We start from the raw sequence: 26,184 nt of genomic DNA, 5'->3' as shown, positions 1-26,184 counted from the left end.
GCAAAGAGAGCCACATACCAAAAGCTGCTCTCAGCATTGCTATTCAAATATTTCTGTATAAACACTGGAAATGAAAAAACTACCATCTAATTTTTTTTACAAAATATGAGAAACAGTTCAGCTCCCTCATTCTGGAAGTTTAAGCATGTTCTGGGAAGAAGAAGTTTACAGAGCCAAATATGCATCAAAGACAAATGGAAGGGCATTATCAAAATAAGGTCATAATGTTGTATCCAACCACTAACTAAAGACATACGAAATTTCATCACCTTTTGTACAACAAAGGCAGTGTAAAAACCATAAATATCTTTTCCAATATGACGATGATGAATGACTTGCGATGACTTTAAGACCAGGTGAGCTAATAAAAATGTGAACAGTGACTGCTTGTAATGAGCCTCTTTTCCCCCAGTAGCACATGGGTGTCTGGCAGGAGGAAATCTTAATGTGAAGCCAAAACCTCCTAGTGTATAACGGACAGTGCCAGTTGTATACTCCCCAGGGAGCTGAGAATAGAAAGCATACTGATCCATTGGTTGGGGTAATACTAGCAACAGTGTGGAGTCCTGTACTCCATAAATTGTTTTTATCCTAATATCTTTGACTAATTTTATTCCTAATTTCTACCTTTGCGCTTCATTAATGGTCCCATCTTCCTTCTGTTCCCTGAGTTGCTGGAAAAATGTTGAACAAAAACATAATCAGTCAGAACCTTCACTAGTTACAGAAATGAATCACATCATCATGCAACATCTGTGTGCTCTGTTTAAAACTCCTCCTGTGACCACCACACAGCCCATACACTTTATTTCCATGTCAAGTAGACATTCATGTTCCGGAATGCAAAGGATGCTTCTCGCAAGCGACCAGTAACTGGACCAAGTTAGCAATATGATTTCATTTATTGTTTGCATCTCAGCCATAGTCTTGGCCGGGATGATACACCAACGGTGCGATCCAATACGTATCACGATACTTTGCTCACGATCCAATACGTATCACGATACTTTGCTCACGATCCAAGTTGTATCACCTTACTTGTATGTGCTCTTATCCATTAAGCCAATTTTTCATAAAGAGGATGGCCAAATACCTGGCACAGTGATGATTTACAGTTGGCAGTGCCAAGTATGGTGCAATGGGTGAAAATATTGATGTTTTCTACTCATTTTCACTCGTAATTAGTGTTCGGTGTAACTTTTATTAGAGAATACATTTATAGTAAGAATAGGTACTGTTTACTTAGTGTGTGTGACTGGGATCCATACTTGTATTATGAAGTAAAACATTGTGATGCACCGATGCATCGATGTAACATGCCACTTTTACATAGTGAGTGACTGAATGACCAATACACAATACACGATACATGATACACAATACACGATACACAATACATGATACACAATACACGATACATGATACGTGCTAAACAAGCATTCAAGTCACAGCGACGGACCACTGACCTACTAAGACAACAAGTCAGCTTTTTATCACATGGTTTTGGAAAAAAGATATGATAAAAAACATAAACCAAAAAAAACGTAAACAATACAAGCTGACATACCTGGTGACAGAACTTGGCATCCACCACCGTCAGTATACCTGGAAGAGTGTCGCAAGATGTCATACAACGCTGGATGCACAATACGGGCAAGATGGAGTGAGAATGACAGTGACAGATGGGGATTTTTACCCACTTTTTAGCTACATTTAGAGAATATCCAATGGACTACAAGGACTTACAGATTATCTGCCCCAGATGAATGAATGGTGTTAATCCTGAGACTTTGGCGAGTGATTCATGGCATTTCTTCATGTGGGACATATAATCCGAAGTTCCGAGGTTATTCTATATATTACACATGAGGAAGAGAATTTATGGACGTCAACTTCTTTAATGTGAGGAACACATGGTTTCGGAGTATATGCTTACTCCTCTATCAGGTGAAGGAGTAAGCATATTCTCTTCCTTATGTGTAACACTTCCTAAATGCCTTTCAAAGGCTATATATTTTTAGGGGGCACGGGTGGCCCAGTCGTCTAAGGCGCCGCGATTCACTGTGCAGAGTTGTGTCCTTTGGGCATGCCAGAAACCTATGATTGTGGGTTCGAATCCCGGGTTCAACCCGATTATGTTTCTAGGTTTGTCAGCACCATACACATGCTCGTGGGTTTCACCGAAGTGGTAAACGTCTGAGACCTGCATCACTTCAGGCTTTCCTCCCACATTAAGCTGACACGATGCAACATAACTGGAATACTGTTAAAAGCGGTGTTAAACCCAAATCACGCATTCACTCACTGTATATTTTTACTCATTGACAATATTAGAGAAAATAAAGAAAAAGGATGACATGTCAACCCTACAGAGAAACTCCACTGAAGGCAGCCTCTTGTTCAGATGATATAACGTAATCAATTTATGGTGTCATGAACAAGACATGAAGTCACATCAAATTTTCAAATTTAAGTAGCCATTCAATACTCATCTACTGACAGGTCACAAATACACAGACCAGCACAGACACAAGGTTCATACAGGTTGGGAATGGCCTTGAAGTTTAAGGTCCCGCTTGAAACGCCTTGATTTTTAGTGTCAATCTTGAAAAGCCTTGAAAATCACCAAAATAGACTGAAAAGCCTTGAATTTGTACAAAATGGCAAAAAGTATTAAAATTCATGACAGACTTAATTTATTTAAATTATTTGCTGTGAAAATAAATCCTGTTGGAATTAAATATTGACAGACAAAGGCTAATAACCCCGCCAAAAAAGCCTTGAAAATCACAGTTGAAAGCCTTGAAAAGCCTTGAAAAGCCTTGAAAAGGTCTTGAATTTTAGGCTTCCATATCTGTATGAACCTTGATACATTGTTTTCATACTAATTTACAAAGTGTTGAATTCATTTTCTAAACCCCTGCCATCGCTGAAACTGGAATTTGACAACACAATTTAGCCAAACACAAAGTAGGACAGAGATAAGGCACTGACCATCCAGGAACACGTCGCTGCAGAGCTCCTCGTCCAGCCAGAACATGGAGGCAATAGGACCTGCACAACACATACATTGCTTTATAGTCATGCCCACAACAGTAATTAACACTGAGGAAGATAGAATGTGACTGTCTAGTAACCCCTGGGGGTCAGTGAGTGACTGTGTAATGGCCCAAGGGTCAGTGAGGGTGTGACTGTGTAATGGCCCAAGGGTCAGTGAGGGTGTGACTGTGTAATGACCCAAGGGTCAGTAAGGGGGTGACTGTGTAATGATCCAAGGGTCAGTGGGGATGTGACTGTGTAATGACCCAAGGATCAGTGCAGATGTGACTGTGTAATGGCCCAAGGGTCAGTGAGGGGGTGACTGTGTAATGATCCAAGGGTCAGTTGGGATGTGACTGTGTAATTGCCGAAGGGTCAGTATGGATGTGACTGTGTAATGACCCAAGGGTCAGTGTGGATGTGACTGTGTAATGACCCAAGGGTCAGTGAGGATGTGACTGTGTAATGGCCCAAGGGTCAGTGAGGGTGTGACTGTGTAATGGCCCAAGGGTCAGAAAGGGGGTGACTGTGTAATGACCCAAGGGTCAGTATGGATGTGACTGTGTAATGACCCAAGGGTCAGTGAGGATGTGACTGTGTAATGGCCCAAAGGTCAGTAAGGATGTGACTGTGTAATGACCCAAGGGTCAGTATGGATGTGACTGTGTAATGACCCAAGGGTCAGTGTGGATATGACTGTGTAATGACCCAAGGGTCAGTGGGGATGTGACTGTGTAATGACCCAAGGGTCAGTATGGAGGTCACTGTGTAATGACCCAAGGGTCAGTCGGGAGGTCACTGTGTAATGGCCCAAGGGTCAGTGGGGATGTGACTGTGTACTGACCTAAGGGTCAGTGCAGATGTGACTGTGTAATGACACAAGGGTCAGTGAGGATGTGACTGTGTAATGACCCAAGGGTCAGTGTGGATGTGACTGTGTAATGACCCAAGGGTCAGTGTGGAGGTCACTGTGTAATGACCCAAGGGTCAGTGTGGAGGTCACTGTGTAATGACCCAAGGGTCAGTCGGGAGGTCACTGTGTAATGACCCAAGGGTCAGTGTGGATGTGACTGTGTAATGACACAAGGGTCAGTGGGGATGTGACTGTGTAATCACACAAGGTTCAGTAGGGATGTGACTGTGTAATGACCCAAGGGTCAGTGTAGATGTGACTGTGTAATGACACAAGGGTCAGTGGGGATGTGACTGTGTAATGACCCAAGGGTCAGTGTGGATGTGACTGTGTAATGACACAAGGGTCAGTGGGGATGTGACTGTGTAATGACCCAAGGTTCAGTAGGGATGTGACTGTGTAATGACCCAAGGGTCAGTGTAGATGTGACTGTGTAATGACACAAGGGTCAGTGTGGATGTGACTGTGTAATGACCCAAGGGTCAGTGAGGATGTGACTGTGTAATGACCCAAGGGTCAGTAGGGATGTGACTGTGTAATGACCCAAGGGTCAGCAAGGGGGTGACTGTGTAATGGCCCAAGGGTCAGTAAGGGGGTGACTGTGTAATGACCCAAGGGTCAGTGAGGATGTGACTGTGTAATGACCCAAGGGTCAGTGAGGATGTGACTGTGTAATGACCCCATGGTCAGTGGGGATGTGACTGTGTAATGACCCAAGGGTCAGTAAGGGGGTGACTGTGTAATGGCCCAAGGGTCAGTAAGGGGGTGACTGTATAATGACCCAAGGGTCAGTGTGGATGTGACTGTGTAATGACCCAAGGGTCAGTGTGGATGTGACTGTGTAATGACCCAAGGGTCAGTGTGGATGTAACTGTGTAATGACCCAAGGGTCAGTATGGAGGTCACTGTGTAATGACCCAAGGGTCAGTCGGGAGGTCACTGTGTAATGACCCAAGGGTCAGTATGGAGGTCACTGTGTAATGACCCAAGGGTCAGTGTGGATGTAACTGTGTAATGACCCAAGGGTCAGTATGGAGGTCACTGTGTAATGACCCAAGGGTCAGTATGGAGGTCACTGTGTAATGACCCAAGGGTCAGTCGGGAGGTCACTGTGTAATGACCCAAGGGACAGTATGGAGGTCACTGTGTAATGACCCAAGGGTCAGTCGGGAGGTCACTGTGTAATGACCCAAGGGTCAGTCGGGAGGTCACTGTGTAATGACCCAAGGGTCAGTATGGAGGTCACTGTGTAATGACCCAAGGGTCAGTATGGAGGTCACTGTGTAATGACCCAAGGGTCAGTTGGGAGGTCACTGTGTAATGACCCAAGGGTCAGTCGGGAGGTCACTGTGTAATGACCCAAGGGTCAGTCGGGAGGTCACTGTGTAATGACCCAAGGGTCAGTCGGGAGGTCACTGTGTAATGGCCCAAGGGTCAGTCGGGAGGTCACTGTGTAATGACCCAAGGGTCAGTCGGGAGGTCACTGTGTAATGACCCAAGGGTCAGTCGGGAGGTCACTGTGTAATGACCCAAGGGTCAGTATGGAGGTCACTGTGTAATGACCCAAGGGTCAGTATGGAGGTCACTGTGTAATGACCCAAGGGTCAGTCGGGAGGTCACTGTGTAATGACCCAAGGGTCAGTCGGGAGGTCACTGTGTAATGACCCAAGGGTCAGTCGGGAGGTCACTGTGTAATGACCCAAGGGTCAGTCGGGAGGTCACTGTGTAATGGCCCAAGGGTCAGTCGGGAGGTCACTGTGTAATGGCCCAAGGGTCAGTCGGGAGGTCACTGTGTAATGACCCAAGGGTCAGTCGGGAGGTCACTGTGTAATGACCCAAGGGTCAGTCGGGAGGTCACTGTGTAATGGCCCAAGGGTCAGTCGGGAGGTCACTGTGTAATGACCCAAGGGTCAGTCGGGAGGTCACTGTGTAATGACCCAAGGGTCAGTCGGGAGGTCACTGTGTAATGGCCCAAGGGTCAGTCGGGAGGTCACTGTGTAATGACCCAAGGGTCAGTCGGGAGGTCACTGTGTAATGACCCAAGGGTCAGTCGGGAGGTCACTGTGTAATGACCCAAGGGTCAGTCGGGAGGTCACTGTGTAATGACCCAAGGGTCAGTGCAGATGCCACTCCCTGTGGTCATCCTGAGTGCTCACCTGGGTCAGCTAGACCAGTGGTCTCCAGCAGAATGTAGTCAAACTTCCCTCTCTTGGTCATCAGGTTCTCAATGGCCTTCACCCCACTGTCCCTGGAGGAAACAAATGTACACAGGTAGACTCACTTCCCAAAATTCTCTTTCTTCATATTTTGTTATATATAACTTGTTACCGAAAATACAAGAAAAAAATAATTTTGCCTAATATGTTAAAAAAAGACAATGTTATTTGGCCATGATACAGGTCCTAAAAAGTGTTCTTAAGCAACGGCTAAAATATTCTGTTTTTACAACAGAGACCAAAATACCTGACAGAACAACATGACCAACTTACTTCAGAGAACAGTTGAAGTGAGGTGAAATGGGGATTAAAAGTCACATCCAAGATTATTGCACTTATATGGCGACGTGCAAGCTTGTGTATGTGTGTCTGCTTGTACTAGTCAAGACTGATGCTAATTTCATAGTGCTAGCCCACTGAGATACCATGCAGCAGTTTAACATGAATACCCCACTCAGAGACAGTATACTGACTCCGAGCCGACTAGTCCTTGCCAAGCACCAGGCAGGGTAACAACAAGTACCATCTGTTAACGTCTTATGGTATGATGAGGCCAGGGATCAAATCCCAGACCTTCCGTTATTCGTGCAAATGCCCTACCACTGGACCACGGAGGCGGTCAACACAACAACAGAAACCAACTTACATGACACAACAGCACAGACCAACTTACTTGACTCAACAGCACAGGCCAACTTACTTGACTCAACAGCACAGACCAACTTACATTACACAACAGCACAGACCAACTTACATGACACAACAGCACAGACCAACTTACATGACACAACAGCACAGACCAACTTACTTGACACAACAGCACAGACCAACTTACATGAAAAACACCAGCACAGACCAACTTATTTGACACAACAGCACAGACCAACTTACATGACACAACAGCACAAACCAACTTAAATGACACAACAGCACAGACCAACTTACTTGACACAACAGCACAGACCAACTTACTTGACACAACAGCACAGACCAACTTACTTGACACAACAGCACAGACCAACTTACTTGACACAACAGCACAGACCAACTTACATGACACAACAGCACAGACCAACTTACATGACACAACAGCACAGACCAACTTACTTGACACAACAGCACAGACCAACTTACTTGACACAACAGCACAGACCAACTTACATGACACAACAGCAGAGACCAACTTACTTGACAGAACAGCACAGACAACCGTTTCTTAACTCCAGCCATTCTTCAAACAGCTCCCCCTGTTGCCCAACTGACATAGACTTCTCAATGGAATCTCCTGCAATGATTATAAGTAAAATAACAAAAATGACAATGATAATAATAATGATAAAAATAATAAGGATAATAATAATAACAACAGACCACTTATGAAACAACTCATGTTCAAAAGACATGACATCACAAGGTCTTGCACACGCACAATCGCATCAGTCTATCAGGCATAAGAGGTATCCAGAGGTGAATTCAAAACAGCAGTCATTTTCATCCAGTCATATGTCTTAAAAGACACAACCATATCCTTTATGACTGATGTTGTCAGAGTGATGTAGGACAGAAGCACTAGTAACTATGGTAACTGTCACTAGTCAGCAGCTGCAAGTCAGCAAGTTTTGATTCCCAGTTTCCAATGTACCTATGCCTATTCTTATATATAGTGAGGGTCTCGGAACACAAGTTGTATCCAGGAGTGTGCTCATTAATTTTCTGGTGGTATAGAAATGCACACACAAAAAAGAAAAATATACATCATTCAATGAAAATGATTATGAAATATTAATTATGAGTATCAAAAACAAACAAATTATGTCTCGGACATAAGTATTAGAGTGAGAGAGTATGGTTTTATGCCGGTTCTAGCAATATTTGAGCAATATGACGGCTGGGGGACACCAGAAATGGGCTTCTTCACACATTATACCCATGTTGGAAATCGAGCCCGGGTCTTCTGCCACTTTAACCACTAGGCTACCTGACCACCCCCTTAAATATTAGATGTTTACAAACTTTTAACATTTGGTCTGTGACAAGGAGTGCTTGACTGTCATGAATATCTCCAAACATTGATCCCTACTCACCTTCCCCAAACTCATTCAGAATTACAGCAATCTTCTTCCCATGTTGTTCTGTAAGAACATAGTTGAGTAGAGTTGTCTTCCCTGCACCTGGAGACAAGTAGGTGTTACATTACAACACAGTCTACCACATCCCTGCTACATGACCACAGCCTGCATGTAATCAAGTCTGGTGGTAGCGATCATCAACACAGTCTACCACATCCCTGCTACATGACCACAGCCTGCATGTAATCAAGTCTGGTGGTAGAGATCATCAACACAGTCTACCACATTCCAGCTACATGACCACAGCCTGCATGTAATCAAGTCTGGTGGTAGAGATCATCAACACAGTCTACCACATTCCAGCTACATCACCACAGCCTGCATGTAATCAAGTCTGGCGGTAGAGATCATCAACACAGTCTACCACATCCCTGCTACATCACCACAGCCTGCATGTTATCAAGTCTGGTGGTAGAGATCATCAACACAGTCTACCACATTCCAGCTACATGACCACAGCCTGCATGTAATCAAGTCTGGCGGTAGAGATCATCAACACAGTCTACCACATTCCAGCTACATGACCACAGCCTGCATGTAATCAAGTCTGGTGGTAGAGATCATCAACACAGTCTACCACATTCCTGCTACATCACCACTGCCTGCATGTAATCAAGTCTGGTGGTAGCAATCATCAACACAGTCTACCACATCCCTGCTACATCACCACTGCCTGCATGTAATCAAGTCTGGTGGTAGAGATCATCAACACAGTCTACCACATTCCAGCTACATCACCACAGCCTGCATGTAATCAAGTCTGGTGGTAGAGATCATCAACACAGTCTATCACATTCCTGCTACATGACCACAGCCTGCATGTAATCAAGTCTGGTGGTAGATATCATCAACACTGTCTACCACATCCCTGCTACATGACCACAGCCTGCATGTAATCAAGTCTGGTGGTAGAGATCATCAACACAGTCTACCACATCCCTGCTACATCACCACAGCCTGCATGTAATCAAGTCTGGTGGTAGAGATCATCAACACTGTCTACCACATCCCTGCTACATGACCACAGCCTGCATGTAATCAAGTCTGGTGGTAGAGATCATCAACACAGTCTACCACATCCCTGCTACATGACCACAGCCTGCATGTAATCAAGTCTGGTGGTAGAGATCATCAACACAGTCTACCACATTCCAGCTACATGACCACAGCCTGCATGTAATCAAGTCTGGTGGTAGAGATCATCAACACAGTCTACCACATTCCTGCTACATCACCACAGCCTGCATGTAATCAAGTCTGGTGGTAGAGATCATCAACACAGTCTATCACATTCCTGCTACATGACCACAGCCTGCATGTAATCAAGTCTGGTGGTAGCGATCATCAACACAGTCTACCACATTCCAGCTACATGACCACAGCCTGCATGTAATCAAGTCTGGTGGTAGAGATCATCAACACAGTCTACCACATTCCAGCTACATCACCACAGCCTGCATGTAATCAAGTCTGGCGGTAGAGATCATCAACACAGTCTACCACATTCCTGCTACATCATGACAGCCTGCATGTAATCAAGTCTGGTGGTAGAGATCATCAACACAGTCTATCACATTCCTGCTACATCACCACAGCCTGCATGTAATCAAGTCTGGTGGTAGAGATCATCAACACAGTCTATCACATTCCAGCTACATCACCACAGCCTGCATGTAATCAAGTCTGGTGGTAGAGATCATCAACACAGTCTATCACATTCCAGCTACATGACCACAGCCTGCATGTAATCAAGTCTGGTGGTAGCGATCATCAACACAGTCTATCACATTCCTGCTACATGACCACAGCCTGCATGTAATCAAGTCTGGTGGTAGAGATCATCAACACAGTCTAACACATTCCAGCTACATGACCACAGCCTGCATGTAATCAAGTCTGGCGGTAGAGATCATCAACACAGTCTACCACATTCCAGCTACATCACCACAGCCTGCATGTAATCAAGTCTGGTGGTAGCGATCATCAACACAGTCTACCACATTCCAGCTACATCACCACAGCCTGCATGTAATCAAGTCTGGTGGTAGAGATCATCAACACAGTCTACCACATTCCTGCTACATCACCACAGCCTGCATGTAATCAAGTCTGGTGGTAGCGATCATCAACACAGTCTACCACATTCCAGCTACATCACCACAGCCTGCATGTAATCAAGTCTGGCGGTAGAGATCATCAACACAGTCTAACACATTCCAGCTACATCACCACAGCCTGCATGTAATCAAGTCTGGTGGTAGAGATCATCAGCACAGTCTACCACATTCCAGCTACATCACCACAGCCTGCATGTAATCAGGTCTGGTGGTAGAGATCATCAACACAGTCTACCACATCCCTGCTACATCACCACAGCCTGCATGTAATCAAGTCTGGTGGTAGCGATCATCAACACAGTCTACCACATTCCAGCTACATCACCACAGCCTGCATGTAATCAAGTCTGGTGGTAGCGATCATCAACACAGTCTACCACATTCCTGCTACATCACCACAGCCTGCATGTAATCAAGTCTGGTGGTAGAGATCATCAACACAGTCTACCACATTCCTGCTACATGACCACAGCCTGCATGTAATCAAGTCTGGTGGTAGAGATCATCAACACAGTCTACCACATTCCAGCTACATGACCACAGCCTGCATGTAATCAAGTCTGGTGGTAGCGATCATCAACACAGTCTACCACATCCCTGCTACATCACCACAGCCTGCATGTAATCAAGTCTGGTGGTAGAGATCATCAACACAGTCTACCACATTCCTGCTACATCACCACTGCCTGCATGTAATCAAGTCTGGTGGTAGCGATCATCAACACAGTCTACCACATCCCTGCTACATCACCACAGCCTGCATGTAATCAAGTCTGGTGGTAGAGATCATCAACACAGTCTATCACATTCCAGCTACATCACCACAGCCTGCATGTAATCAAGTCTGGCGGTAGAGATCATCAACACAGTCTACCACATTCCAGCTACATGACCACAGCCTGCATGTAATCAAGTCTGGCGGTAGCGATCATCAGCACAGTCTACCACATTCCTGCTACATGACCACAGCCTGCATGTAATCAAGTCTGGTGGTAGAGATCATCAACACTGTCTACCACATTCCAGCTACATCACCACAGCCAGCATGTAATCAAGTCTGGTGGTAGCGATCATCAACACAGTCTATCACATTCCAGCTACATCACCACAGCCTGCATGTAATCAAGTCTGATGGTAGAGATCATCAACACAGTCTACCACATTCCAGCTACATGACCACAGCCTGCATGTAATCAAGTCTGGTGGTAGCGATCATCAACACAGTCTATCACATTCCTGCTACATGACCACAGCCTGCATGTAATCAAGTCTGGTGGTAGAGATCATCAACACAGTCTAACACATTCCAGCTACATGACCACAGCCTGCATGTAATCAAGTCTGGCGGTAGAGATCATCAACACAGTCTACCACATTCCAGCTACATCACCACAGCCTGCATGTAATCAAGTCTGGTGGTAGCGATCATCAACACAGTCTACCACATTCCAGCTACATCACCACAGCCTGCATGTAATCAAGTCTGGTGGTAGAGATCATCAACACAGTCTACCACATTCCTGCTACATCACCACAGCCTGCATGTAATCAAGTCTGGTGGTAGCGATCATCAACACAGTCTACCACATTCCAGCTACATCACCACAGCCTGCATGTAATCAAGTCTGGTGGTAGAGATCATCAACACAGTCTACCACATTCCTGCTACATCACCACAGCCTGCATGTAATCAAGTCTGGTGGTAGCGATCATCAACACAGTCTACCACATTCCAGCTACATCACCACAGCCTGCATGTAATCAAGTCTGGCGGTAGAGATCATCAACACAGTCTACCACATTCCAGCTACATCACCACAGCCTGCATGTAATCAAGTCTGGTGGTAGAGATCATCAGCACAGTCTACCACATTCCAGCTACATCACCACAGCCTGCATGTAATCAAGTCTGGTGGTAGCAATCATCAACACAGTCTACCACATTCCTGCTACATGACCACAGCCTGCATGTAATCAAGTCTGGTGGTAGCGATCATCAACACAGTCTACCACATTCCTGCTACATCACCACAGCCTGCATGTAATCAAGTCTGGTGGTAGAGATCATCAACACTGTCTACCACATTCCAGCTACATCACCACAGCCTGCATGTAATCAAGTCTGGTGGTAGAGATCATCAACACAGTCTACCACATTCCAGCTACATCACCACAGCCTGCATGTAATCAAGTCTGATGGTAGCAATCATCAACACAGTCTATCACATTCCAGCTACATCACCACAGCCTGCATGTAATCAAGTCTGGTGGTAGCGATCATCAACACAGTCTACCACATTCCAGCTACATCACCACAGCCTGCATGTAATCAAGTCTGGTGGTAGCGATCATCAACACAGTCTACCACATTCCTGCTACATCACCACAGCCTGCATGTAATCAAGTCTGGTGGTAGCGATCATCAACACAGTCTACCACATTCCTGCTACATCACCACAGCCTGCATGTAATCAAGTCTGGTGGTAGAGATCATCAGCACAGTCTACCACATTCCTGCTACATGACCACAGCCTGCATGTAATCAAGTCTGGTGGTAGCGATCATCAACACAGTCTACCACATTCCAGCTACATCACCACAGCCTGCATGTAATCAAGTCTGGTGGTAGCGATCATCAACACAGTCTAACACATTCCAGCTACATCACCACAGCCTGCATGTAATCAAGTCTGGTGGTAGAGATCATCAACACAGTCTACCACATCCCTGCTACATCACCACAGCCTGCATGTAATCAAGTCTGGTGGTAGCGATCATCAACACAGTCTACCACATTCCAGCTACATCACCACAGCCTGCATGTAATCAAGTCTGGTGGTAGAGATCATCAACACAGTCTACCACATCCCTGCTACATGACCACAGCCTGCATGTAATCAAGTCTGGTGGTAGAGATCATCAACACAGTCTACCACATTCCAGCTACATGACCACAGCCTGCATGTAATCAAGTCTGGTGGTAGAGATCATCAACACAGTCTACCACATTCCAGCTACATCACCACAGCCTGCATGTAATCAAGTCTGGTGGTAGCGATCATCAGCAATGGACAACACGGTGGCAGGTGCATCATCATCAACCAGGGCACACATTTTGACCGTCTAATCCCCTTTTTGAGTTGGCTCTCAAGCATGGGGTGCTTGAATACCGACAGGGTGTAAACAAACAGGTCTTGGGCATGTAGGGGTCATGGTGCTGGTTTACATAAGCATCACCATGGCAACCTGTAAACAGCTGGTTAAGCAATCAAGGTTGGTATGATCAATACACAGCAGGGTAAACAAGTCAACGACACTTTGAGGATAGTGGTCACTGTTCAAATATCATATATGCCCTGTATACATAGCAGCCATAGTGACCACCAATCTCCATGTGGCTCTGGGCCCTGTTCCTCAAAGCGATCTTAGCGCTACGATGATCGTAAGCCTATGTTAAAGTATGGGCCTTACAATCACCTTAGCACTAAGATCACTTTGAGGAACGGGACCCAGGATGCTTAATATTCTGCAACAGAAATCCCCATAGTGTATGTGTAATGTTTTCTGTTTGCTGTTTAATGCCTCAGCATTATTCCAGCTATATCAAGGCAGCCTTTAATAAACGAGACTGGACCAGACAATCCAGTGATAGCTATTGTGAGCAACAATCACCGTTGACAGGATACAATGACATACTGATCCAGCATAGGTTACCATGGTTACAGGGGACCAATCCTAACCTGGAATACACACAGCCACGCATCATGAGTAGCAGCTGACAACCAGAGCTAGACACAATGCAGACAAGAAAGCTGTGCACTATGTCTAAAAAGGGCTATCTGCATGAAACCAGTTGACGATATTTATGACTTACGTAGCTATATGGCTGAAGTAATGCTGATGTGACATTTAATTTTAACTCACTTATGAGTTACAGCTGACAAATATAGTAATAGTATTTTTACTGATAGATTGTAAAAAACACTTTACTTCATAACCAATGCCAAGCTCATTAAAATCAGATCTTAGTTCTCGCTACGGCTAAATAAAGATCTGACGACATCCCATTAGGGGTCAGAACCACCTTTCATCTGACCAATCAGATCATGAAAGTGACAGTCGGAATGTGATTTCTTATCATGCAGCCTCGAAAACTTTAAAACGGGGTATTGCGAACAAAAGTTACGGGCTTAACGACTGAATCTATGCAATCATATATTAGCCATTCGAGAATGTTCTTTTCTTCAGGTTTCAAATTTTTAAGCGAGAATTTGTCAAAATATGTTTCGAAGCGTAGTTGCAATTTGAAATTAGTGCCGTAAAGCACAAGAAAGCTGCCTTCTGATTGGCTAATGTCGACTTCTTGTCAGTAATTCCATTGGTCGGTCAGAGATCATGAAAGGTCGATCTGACATGACCCATAATGGGATGTCCTGAGATCTTTGTTTAGCGGCAGCGAGAACTAAGATCTGATTTTAATGAGATTGTAACCAATGCTAGATGATGAAATCCAAACCAGCGCTACATCAGTTCTTCTTAATCTTACCTAGAAATCCTGTTATGATTGTGATGGGAACCTTTTTTGCTTCGGATGGAACAAGGTCAGGAATTTCTTCATCATCAGACATTGTCTTCAGTTCTTATTCCACTCAGTGACAATGTCATGCAGCTATGACTCTCGCTATCTGTCAGGGTTTTCAACACATTCTACGCCAAGCTGAAAAAACAGGAAATATAGATCCGAGGGGAATAAGTCAAAATGGGGGACCGCCTAAAAGTCGGGCCAAGAAAAGTCGGGCCGGGCCGGGCCAGCGGGTAATACTAGAAATGGATTGCAGAATAATAAAACGAAACGTGCATATCTAGACAGATCTCAATTGTCAAGAGACGTATAGTTTTGCTCATTTAATTGAGTTTGAATCAAAATGCATCTTCAGCAATGTTGTAAACTGATAATTATAGCTACATACCGAGAGTCCATACCGAAAAGTCAGTGTCTTGACTGTGTCTTTACTTTGGTGAGAAGGTTTCTCACCGACCTTAGCGTGCAGGGGCGTGATGTCCTGGGCAGGAATTCGAAATGACAGTGTTTTGACTACTCTTCTTTCATTAATTAACGTGTTTGGCATCCCTAATTAACCTTTACTACTTCATGTTAAACCAACACAGGATGTATTCTGTAAGTGGATATTCGCGAATGTCATAGGACTGACACGACACGTGTTAATAACTGTCAAATCGCTTCTAAAATGACATCACATACTTTACATCTATAGACTAATATTATACCTACCTAAATAACACTTTAGTGTCTCATATTGCAGTAGCAAACACGGTGCTCAAATGTGGAGCCTTTTTCCCTCTACATTCTCTCTATCAGAAGTGTTTGGCTTGTGTTGGGTCCCACTTGGCCCGGGCGGTCAAAATCAACTTTAAACACGCACATGTATCTTCAAATGTGTTTACATCTATTGATTAGTGTTATATCTACCTATACACCACTTTATAATGTCACGGTACATCGTATTTAAAGAAAACAAGGGGCTCAAAGTGAAGCATTTCTACTTATTTTCTTCAGAAAATCCAAGTCAGAAGTGTTCGGTCCGACTGGGCCCGGGCTGTCAAAATCAACTTAACCTCACAGATGTATCATCAAATGGATTCACGTCTACAGATTAGTGTTATATCTACCTAAATACCACTTTATAATGTCACAGATGGCTGTAATTAAAGAAAACAAGGTGCTCAAAGTGAAGCCCTTTTCTCTCTACATTCTCAACATAGTCTCTATCAGAAGTGTTTGGCTTGTGTTGGGTCCCACTTGGCCTGGGCCGTCAAAATCAACTTTAAACACACAGATTTATCTTCAAATGTGTTTACATCTATAGATTAGTGTTATATCTACCTATACACCACTTTATAATGTCCAGGTGTATCGCATTTAAAGAAATCTGCGCCGTTAAAGTGAGGCATTTTTACTTATTTTCTTAAGAAAATCCAAGTCAGAAATGTTCGGTCATACTTGGCCCGGGCTGTCAAAATCAACTTAAACCTCACAGATGTATCATCAAATGGATTCACATCTACAGATTCGTGTCCTATCTACCTAAATACCACTTTATAGTGTCACAGATGGCTGTAATTAAAGAAAACAAGGTGCTCAAAGTGAAGCCCTTTTCTCTCTACATTCTCAACATAGTCTCTATCAGAAGTGTTTGGCTTGTGTTGGGTCCCACTTGGCCCGGGCGGTCAAAATCAACTTTAAACACACAGATTTATCTTCAAATGTGTTTACATCTATAGATTAGTGTTATATCTACCTATACACCACTTTATAATGTCCAGGTGTATCGCATTTAAAGAAATCTGCGCCGTTAAAGTGAGGCATTTTTACTTATTTTCTTAAGAAAATCCAAGTCAGAAATGTTCGGTCATATTTGGCCCGGGCTGTCAAAATGAACTTAAACCTCACAGATGTATCATCAAATGGAATCACGTCTATAGATTAGTATTATAACTACCTAAATACCACTTTATAGTGTCTCAGATGGCTGTAATTAAAGAAAACAAGGTGCTCAAAGTGAAGCCCTTTTCTCTCTACATCCTCAACATAGTCTCTATCAGAAGTGTTTGGCTTGTGTTGGGTCCCACTTGGCCCGGGCGGTCAAAATCAACTTTAACCTCACTGATGAATCATCAAATGGATCCACATCTATAGATTAGTGTTCTATCTACCTAAATACCACTTTATAGTGTCTCAGATCGCTGTAATTAAAGAAAACAAGGTGCTCAAAGTGAAGCCCTTTTCTCTCTACATCCTCAACATAGTCTCTATCAGAAGTGTTTGGCTTGTGTTGGGTCCCACTTGGCCCGGGCGGTCAAAATCAACTTTAAACACACAGATTTATCTTCAAATGTGTTTACATCTATAGATTAGTGTTCTATCTACCTATACACCACTTTATAATGTCCAGGTGAATCGCATTTAAAGAAATCTGCGCCGTTAAAGTGAGGCATTTTTACTTATTTTCTTAAGAAAATCCAAGTCAGAAATGTTCGGTCATATTTGGCTCGGGCTGTCAAAATCAACTTAAACCTCACAGATGTATCATCAAATGGAATCACGTCTACAGATTAGTGTTATATCTACCTAAATACCACTTTATAATGTCACAGATGGCTGTAATTAAAGAAAACAAGGTGCTCAAAGTGAAGCCCTTTTCTCTCTACATTCTCAACATAGTCTCTATCAGAAGTGTTTGGCTTGTGTTGGGTCCCACTTTGCCTGGGCCGTCAAAATCAACTTTAAACACACAGATTTATCATTAAATGTGTTTACATCTATAGATTAGTGTTATATCTACCTAAATACCACTTTATAATGTCACGGTACATCGTATTTAAAGAAAACAAGGGGCTCAAAGTGAAGCATTTTTACTGTATTTTCTTAAGAAAATCCAAGTCAGAAGTGTTCGGTCCGACTTGGCCCGGGCTGTCAAAATCAACTTTAACCTCACTGATGAATCATCAAATGGATCCACATCTATAGATTAGTGTTCTATCTACCTAAATACCACTTTATAGTGTCTCAGATCGCTGTAATTAAAGAAAACAAGGTGCTCAAAGTGAAGCCCTTTTCTCTCTACATCCTCAACATAGTCTCTATCAGAAGTGTTTGGCTTGTGTTGGGTCCCACTTGGCCCGGGCGGTCAAAATCAACTTTAAACACACACATGTATCTTCAAATGTGTTTACATCTATAGATTAGTGTTCTATCTACCTATACACCACTTTATAATGTCCAGGTGTATCGCATTTAAAGAAATCTGCGCCGTTAAAGTGAGGCATTTTTACTTATTTTCTTAAGAAAATCCAAGTCAGAAATGTTCGGTCATACTTGGCCCGGGCTGTCAAAATCAACTTAAACCTCACAGATGTATCATCAAATGGATTCACATCTACAGATTCGTGTCCTATCTACCTAAATACCACTTTATAGTGTCACAGATGGCTGTAATTAAAGAAAACAAGGTGCTCAAAGTGAAGCCCTTTTCTCTCTACATCCTCAACATAGTCTCTATCAGAAGTGTTTGGCTTGTGTTGGGTCCCACTTGGCCCGGGCGGTCAAAATCAACTTTAAACACACAGATTTATCTTCAAATGTGTTTACATCTATAGATTAGTGTTCTATCTACCTATACACCACTTTATAATGTCCAGGTGTATCGCATTTAAAGAAATCTGCGCCGTTAGAGTGAGGCATTTTTACTTATTTTCTTAAGAAAATCCAAGTCAGAAATGTTCGGTCATATTTGGCCCGGGCTGTCAAAATCAACTTAAACCTCACAGATGTATCATTAAATGGATTCACGTCTATAGATTAGTATTATATCTACCTAAATACCACTTTATAATGTCTCAGATCGCTGTAATTAAAGAAAACAAGGTGCTCAAAGTGAAGCCCTTTTCTCTACATTCTCAACATAGTCTCTATCAGAAGTGTTTTGCATGTGTTGGGTCCCACTTGGCCCGGGCGGTCAAAATCAACTTTAAACACACACATGTTTCTTCAAATGTGTTTACATCTATAGATTAGTGTTCTATCTACCTATACACCACTTTATAATGTCCAGGTGTATCGCATTTAAAGAAATCTGCGCCGTTAAAGCGAGGCATTTTTACTTATTTTCTTAAGAAAATCCAAGTCAGAAGTGTTCGGTCATACTTGGCCCCGGCTGTCAAAATCAACTTAAACCTCACAGATGTATCATCAAATGGATTCACATCTACAGATTCGTGTCCTATCTACCTAAAGTCGGGCCAAGTTCTCTCTACATTCTCAACATAGTCTCTATCAGAAGTGTTTGGCTTGTGTTGGGTCCCACTTGGCCCGGGCGGTCTGAGACACTATAAAGTGGTATTTAGGTAGATAGAACACTAATCTATAGATGTGGATCCATTTGATGATTCATCAGTGAGGTTAAAGTTGATTTTGGCAGCCCGGGCCAAGTCGGACCGAACACTTCTGACTTGGATTTTCTTAAGAAAATACAGTAAAAATGCTTCACTTTGAGCCCCTTGTTTTCTTTAAATACGATGTACCGTGACATTATAAAGTGGTGTATAGGTAGATATAATACTAATCAATAGATGTAAACACTTCTGATAGAGACTATGTTGAGAATGTATAGAGAAAAGGGCTTCACTTTGAGCACCTTGTTTTCTTTAATTACAGCGATCTGAGACATTATAAAGTGGTATTTAGGTAGATATAATACTAATCTATACACGTGAATCCATTTAATGATACATCTGTGAGGTTTAAGTTGATTTTGACAGCCCGGGCCAAATATGACCGAACATTTCTGACTTGGATTTTCTTAAGAAAATAAGTAAAAATGCCTCACTTTAACGGCACAGATTTCTTTAAATGCGATACACCTGGACATTATAAAGTGGTGTATAGGTAGATAGAACACTAATCTATAGATGTAAACACATTTGAAGATAAATCTGTGTGTTTAAAGTTGATTTTGACCGCCCAGGCCAAGTGGGACCCAACACAAGCCAAACACTTCTGATAGAGACTATGTTGAGAATGTAGAGAGAAAAGGGCTTCACTTTGAGCACCTTGTTTTCTTTAAGTACAGCGATCTGAGACACTATAAAGTGGTATTTAGGTAGATAGAACACTAATCGAAAGATGTGGACCCATTGATGATTCATCAGTGAGGTAAAAGTTGATTTTGACAGCCCGGGCCAAGTCGGACCGAACACTTCTGACTTGGATTTTCTTAAGAAAATACAGTAAAAATGCTTCACTTTGAGCCCCTTGTTTTCTTTAAATACGATGTACCGTGACATTATAAAGTGGTGTATAGGTAGATAGAACACTAATCTATAGATGTAAACACATTTGAAGATACATCTGTGTGTTTAAAGTTGATTTTGACCGCCCGGGCCAAGTCGGACCCAACACAAGCCAAACACTTCTGATAGAGACTATGATTAGAATGTAGAGAGAAAAGGGCTTCACTTTGAGCACCTTGTTTTCTTTAATTACAGCGATCTGAGACACTATAAAGTGGTATTTAGGTAGATAGAACACTAATCTATAGATGTGGATCCATTTGATGATACATCTGTGAGGTTAAAGTTGATTTTGACAGCCCGGGCCAAGTCGGACCGAACACTTCTGACTTGGATTTTCTTAAGAAAATACAGTAAAAATGCTTCACTTTGAGCCCCTTGTTTTCTTTAAATACGATGTACCGTGACATTATAAAGTGGTATTTAGGTAGATATAACACTAATCTATAGATGTAAACACATTTGAAGATACATCTGTGTGTTTAAAGTTGATTTTGACGGCCCGGGCCAAGTGGGACCCAACACAAGCAAAACACTTCTGATAGAGACTATGTTGAGAATGTAGAGGGAAAAGGGCTTCACTTTGAGCACCTTGTTTTCTTTAATTACAGCCATCTGTGACATTATAAAGTGGTATTTAGGTAGATATAACACTAATCTGTAGACGTGAATCCATTTAATGATACATCTGTGAGGTTTAAGTTCATTTTGACAGCCCGGGCCAAATATGACCGAACATTTCTGACTTGGATTTTCTTAAGAAAATAAGTAAAAATGCCTCACTTTAACGGCACAGATTTCTTTAAATGCGATACACCTGGACATTATAAAGTGGTGTATAGGTAGATAGAACACTAATCTATAGATGTAAACACATTTGAAGATAAATCTGTGTGTTTAAAGTTGATTTTGACCGCCCGGGCCAAGTGGGACCCAACACAAGCCAAACACTTCTGATAGAGACTATGTTGAGAATGTAGAGAGAAAAGGGCTTCACTTTGAGCACCTTGTTTTCTTTAAGTACAGCGATCTGAGACACTATAAAGTGGTATTTAGGTAGATAGAACACTAATCGAAAGATGTGGACCCATTGATGATTCATCAGTGAGGTAAAAATTGATTTTGACAGCCCGGGCCAAGTCGGACCGAACACTTCTGACTTGGATTTTCTTAAGAAAATACAGTAAAAATGCTTCACTTTGAGCCCCTTGTTTTCTTTAAAAACGATGTACCGTGACATTATAAAGTGGTATATAGGTAGATATAACACTAATCTATAGATGTAAACACATTTGAAGATACATCTGTGTGTTTAAAGTTGATTTTGACCGCCCGGGCCAAGTGGGACCCAACACAAGCAAAACACTTCTGATAGAGACTATGTTGAGAATGTAGAGAGAAGAGGGCTTCACTTTGAGCCCCTTGTTTTCTTTAAGTACAGCGATCTGAGACACTATAAAGTGGTATTTAGGTAGATAGAACACTAATCTATAGATGTGGATCCATTTGATGATACATCAGTGAGGTTAAAGTTGATTTTGACAGCCCGGGCCAAGTCGGACCGAACACTTCTGACTTGGATTTTCTTAAGAAAATACAGTAAAAATGCTTCACTTTGAGCCCCTTGTTTTCTTTAAATACGATGTACCGTGACATTATAAAGTGGTGTATAGGTAGATAGAACACTAATCTATAGATGTAAACACATTTGAAGATACATCTGTGTGTTTAAAGTTGATTTTGACCGCCCGGGCCAAGTCGGACCCAACACAAGCCAAACACTTCTGATAGAGACTATGATTAGAATGTAGAGAGAAAAGGGCTTCACTTTGAGCACCTTGTTTTCTTTAATTACAGCGATCTGAGACACTATAAAGTGGTATTTAGGTAGATAGAACACTAATCTATAGATGTGGATCCATTTGATGATACATCTGTGAGGTTAAAGTTGATTTTGACAGCCCGGGCCAAGTCGGACCGAACACTTCTGACTTGGATTTTCTTAAGAAAATACAGTAAAAATGCTTCACTTTGAGCCCCTTGTTTTCTTTAAATACGATGTACCGTGACATTATAAAGTGGTATTTAGGTAGATATAACACTAATCTATAGATGTAAACACATTTGAAGATACATCTGTGTGTTTAAAGTTGATTTTGACGGCCCGGGCCAAGTCGGACCCAACACAAGCAAAACACTTCTGATAGAGACTATGATGAGAATGTAGAGAGAAAAGGGCTTCACTTTGAGCACCTTGTTTTCTTTAATTACAGCGATCTGAGACACTATAAAGTGGTATTTAGGTAGATAGAACACTAATCTATAGATGTGGATCCATTTGATGATACATCTGTGAGGTTAAAGTTGATTTTGACAGCCCGGGCCAAGTCGGACCGAACACTTCTGACTTGGATTTTCTTAAGAAAATACAGTAAAAATGCTTCACTTTGAGCCCCTTGTTTTCTTTAAATACGATGTACCGTGACATTATAAAGTGGTATTTAGGTAGATATAACACTAATCTATAGATGTAAACACATTTGAAGATACATCTGTGTGTTTAAAGTTGATTTTGACGGCCCGGGCCAAGTGGGACCCAACACAAGCAAAACACTTCTGATAGAGACTATGTTGAGAATGTAGAGAGAAAAGGGCTTCACTTTGAGCCCCTTGTTTTCTTTAAGTACAGCGATCTGAGACACTATAAAGTGGTATTTAGGTAGATATAATACTAATCGAAAGATGTGGATCCATTTGATGATACATCTGTGAGGTTTAAGTTGATTTTGACAGCCCGGGCCAAGTCGGACCGAACACTTGTGTGACTGTTAAGAGTATAGAGAGAAGAGGTCTACTTTAACCAACGTGTCTGCTTTAAATACGACGATCAGTGACATTATAAAGTAGTATTTATATAGATAGTACGTTCCTATAAATGTAAACGCTATGCCGACAGATGGAAATTTGTACCACGATAGCTAGAAGTATTTGATACGTTTCAAATCTTATTTCGTTAAAGATTGCTCTTTTACATGTTACCAAGATCAGTGACTCTTACACACAGCTCCACTTTCTTGTTTTCAAGCGATTTACTCCGAATTACTTATTTATGTTGCACTTTTTTTGTTTGGTGATTGTTCATTAATGTCATGTGTGTATGTTTCATCAATTATATGTAGGTATGATCGCCGATAATGAAGTAATTAGCCAGTAACACTTTGGCCCGTCTCGGCCCGGCCCGGCCCGACTTTTAGGCAATCCCTCAAAATGGCCACATGACAAAGTATAAAGACATGTATCAAGCATAGTGTTAACTTCTATTTGTTTTCTCTATCTATTTCTGTAATACAAAGGATTACAATAAACTATGATCATCAGTGAAACTTGTCTATGTGTTGTGTTCACTAATCAAGCTGGTAATACATACTTTGAGTTTGATACAGTGCTGACCAGGGGTCATTGTTGCCACAGGAACTACAGAAATGTACTCCAGGTAGTTTTTCTTACAGAAATGGACCCAAGCCAAAACCAGAAAACAAAAGGCTACCCTAGGATGAGTCCATTCCACTGCAGGATGTATTGCACAACGCACTTAACGATTACCTATACAATACATCTTGGATGCCAAACTGCGGTAAAATTCAACATGACAGTACGCATTACATAATGGAACAATCATGCTGTTGTATGAGATGCATGCCAGTGTGCAATATTAAAAAACTAGCATACACAGTGACGTACATAAATATTCCGCGATACACAGCATTATCCAGCACGGAGTCATATTCAGGCAAAAAAGTGTAACATGAACCGGTTTCGGTTTGAGGAAAATGGACTCTTGCATCGTTAAGAGTACTGGGTACCTTTCTGTATTCTGATTTGTCTGTATACATAAATGTACCTGGGGTATCTGCCAACAACGACCCTTTCAGCTTGACTCATTGTCATAGTGATGGGTATAATAAACAAGGGATGAAGTAGATCACTTACCTTGTAAGTGGGTAAAGTGTAGCAAAACTGTCCATAAGAATCTGGATGTTTATTTTTACATTACTAATATGGCCCTTTTTGATTTTCCAGTATGACCATTTCGACTTTTTCATATGGCCATATCAACCAGAGGTCTACATATATTACCATGGGCATTTATTATAGTTCCTTGTAGTAGATGTACCTGTAGATATTATCATTGGTATTTATTCTTAGAACATCCACAGAAACATGCAGCTAGGTAAAGCGACATCATGTTGATCGAAAACCGAACGTGCAGCCTTAATTTTGCTGGTGCATGGTGCAAAGTTTACCAAGTGATATTTGTCTAATGAATACATAGGCTTGCATTCTTACACTATACTATTCTCTTACTATGTGTCATCTTTGATTAATTATTTGTAGTGCACAAGGCAGAGACGGGGAGATATGGCATACTCACGATGTTTATCTAAGGGAAGTAACTCTGATTTATAACCCATACTCAAATACCACTAAACAAATACCCAGAGAAAAACCGTTTTCCAGTGCGTTCAAATATAAATATAAATCGGTGATAATACAGGAATTGATAGTTACATTATTTTGTATGAATATAGTGCAAACATGATTCGATATTTTTAATCAAAATATTTATTACCAAAGAGTAATTAAAACAACTAGAAATTACTCTCTCTCTCTCTCTCTCTCTCTCTCTCTCTCTCTCTCTCTCTCTCTCTCTCTCTCTCTCTCTCTCTCTCTCCAAAGTGGTAAACGCCTAAGACCTGCATCACTTCGGGCTTTCATCCCACATCAAACTGACACACCGGGGTAAAGCTGGAATACTGTTCAAAGCGTTGTTAAACCCAACTCACTTACTCAATCAGCAAATGTTTTAGCAATTGACGTCCAGATTTGCTCTTTCATAGGAATTACTAGTTACGGGTGGTATGTCGTATTGGAATTGTATTTGTTTATTGTGTAAGGTGGGTTTCTTTAATTTGTACTTGAAAACAAACTTCATCACTATACAGGGCGCCGCAATTCGCTGTGCGGAGCTACGTCCTTTAAGCATGCCAGAAACTATTATCATGGGTTCGAATCCCGGTTGGCCCTGATTATGTTTCACCATCTGCGTTAACCGTCCAAGACCCGATTCACTCCGGCATTTCCTGCCACGGTACACACGCCGTGTTATAAGTGAAATACTGTTCAGAGAGGCGTTAAGCCAAATTCATTAAATCAGTGTGTTATTTTGAACTATATTATCTCGATTTCCTGTGTAGCGTGTAGAGCTGACGATTCCTTCTGTTGGCAAAGGAGAAATCCTTCCTGGTAGATATATCGGCATTATGTATATAATAGAGGCTGGACCAGACAATCCAGTGATTGACACCATGAGCATGGATCAACGCCATTTGGGATACAAGTCATCAACGAAGTTAGCGAGCCTGACCACCCGATCCCGTTAGACGCCTCTTACGACAAGCAGAGTCGCCTTTTACGTCAAGCATGGGTTGCTGACGAACAATTCTAAACCCAGATCCTCACGGGTTGGTGTATCAAATACTTACTTACATTTTTTTTAAAATAATAAATAAATAAAATACTTACAAACACCGACTGACACAGATGTACTTATTTCATTATTGTCAATTGCGGATGCACTATTTTGGGTAGATCGGATTAATCATAATTCTATATTATGTGGAATAACAGCAGCAACTATCACACATGCAAAGTGTGTTGTTTTATAATGTACATTCGGCCCAACCATACTTGGTAATTATCACTGTAGCAGACCCGGATCACATAGAGGTAAAGAGACACAAACATGTTCATAGTGTTAAAACCGATGTATTTCAAAAGGCAAGCCATCTATGTACAGCACGTGGGCATCTCCCGTTGAAATCTCTTCCGCGTGGCTTCAT

At 42.1% G+C, this 26,184-nt stretch overlaps 1 protein-coding gene across 4 annotated transcripts in view; it reads right to left on the bottom strand.

Moving 5' to 3' along the window:
* LOC139478962 (zinc-regulated GTPase metalloprotein activator 1-like) overlaps window positions 1–24,739 on the bottom strand; it is a 31,918-nt gene extending 7,179 nt beyond the window's left edge. Inside the window, exons 1-8 of one of the 4 annotated variants that reach the window (XM_071261680.1) lie at window positions 24,717–24,739; window positions 14,961–15,131; window positions 8,253–8,339; window positions 7,357–7,453; window positions 6,109–6,200; window positions 2,995–3,054; window positions 1,568–1,605; window positions 628–674 (exon numbers count right to left, since the gene is read on the bottom strand). In XM_071261680.1, coding sequence (XP_071117781.1) covers window positions 628–674; window positions 1,568–1,605; window positions 2,995–3,054; window positions 6,109–6,200; window positions 7,357–7,453; window positions 8,253–8,339; window positions 14,961–15,042 — 503 coding nt within the window. In that variant the 5' untranslated portion in view covers window positions 15,043–15,131; window positions 24,717–24,739. The other 3 variants (XM_071261682.1, XM_071261679.1, XM_071261683.1) reach the window with 3 other exon arrangements.
* Between the last annotated feature and the right edge of the window lie 1,445 nt (window positions 24,740–26,184).

Source organism: Haliotis cracherodii, unplaced genomic scaffold (assembly GCF_022045235.1).
Source record: "Haliotis cracherodii isolate W230 unplaced genomic scaffold, xgHalCrac1.p SCAF_4, whole genome shotgun sequence".
NCBI lineage: Eukaryota > Metazoa > Mollusca > Gastropoda > Lepetellida > Haliotidae > Haliotis > Haliotis cracherodii.
This window is presented reverse-complemented; position numbering and strand designations above follow the sequence as displayed.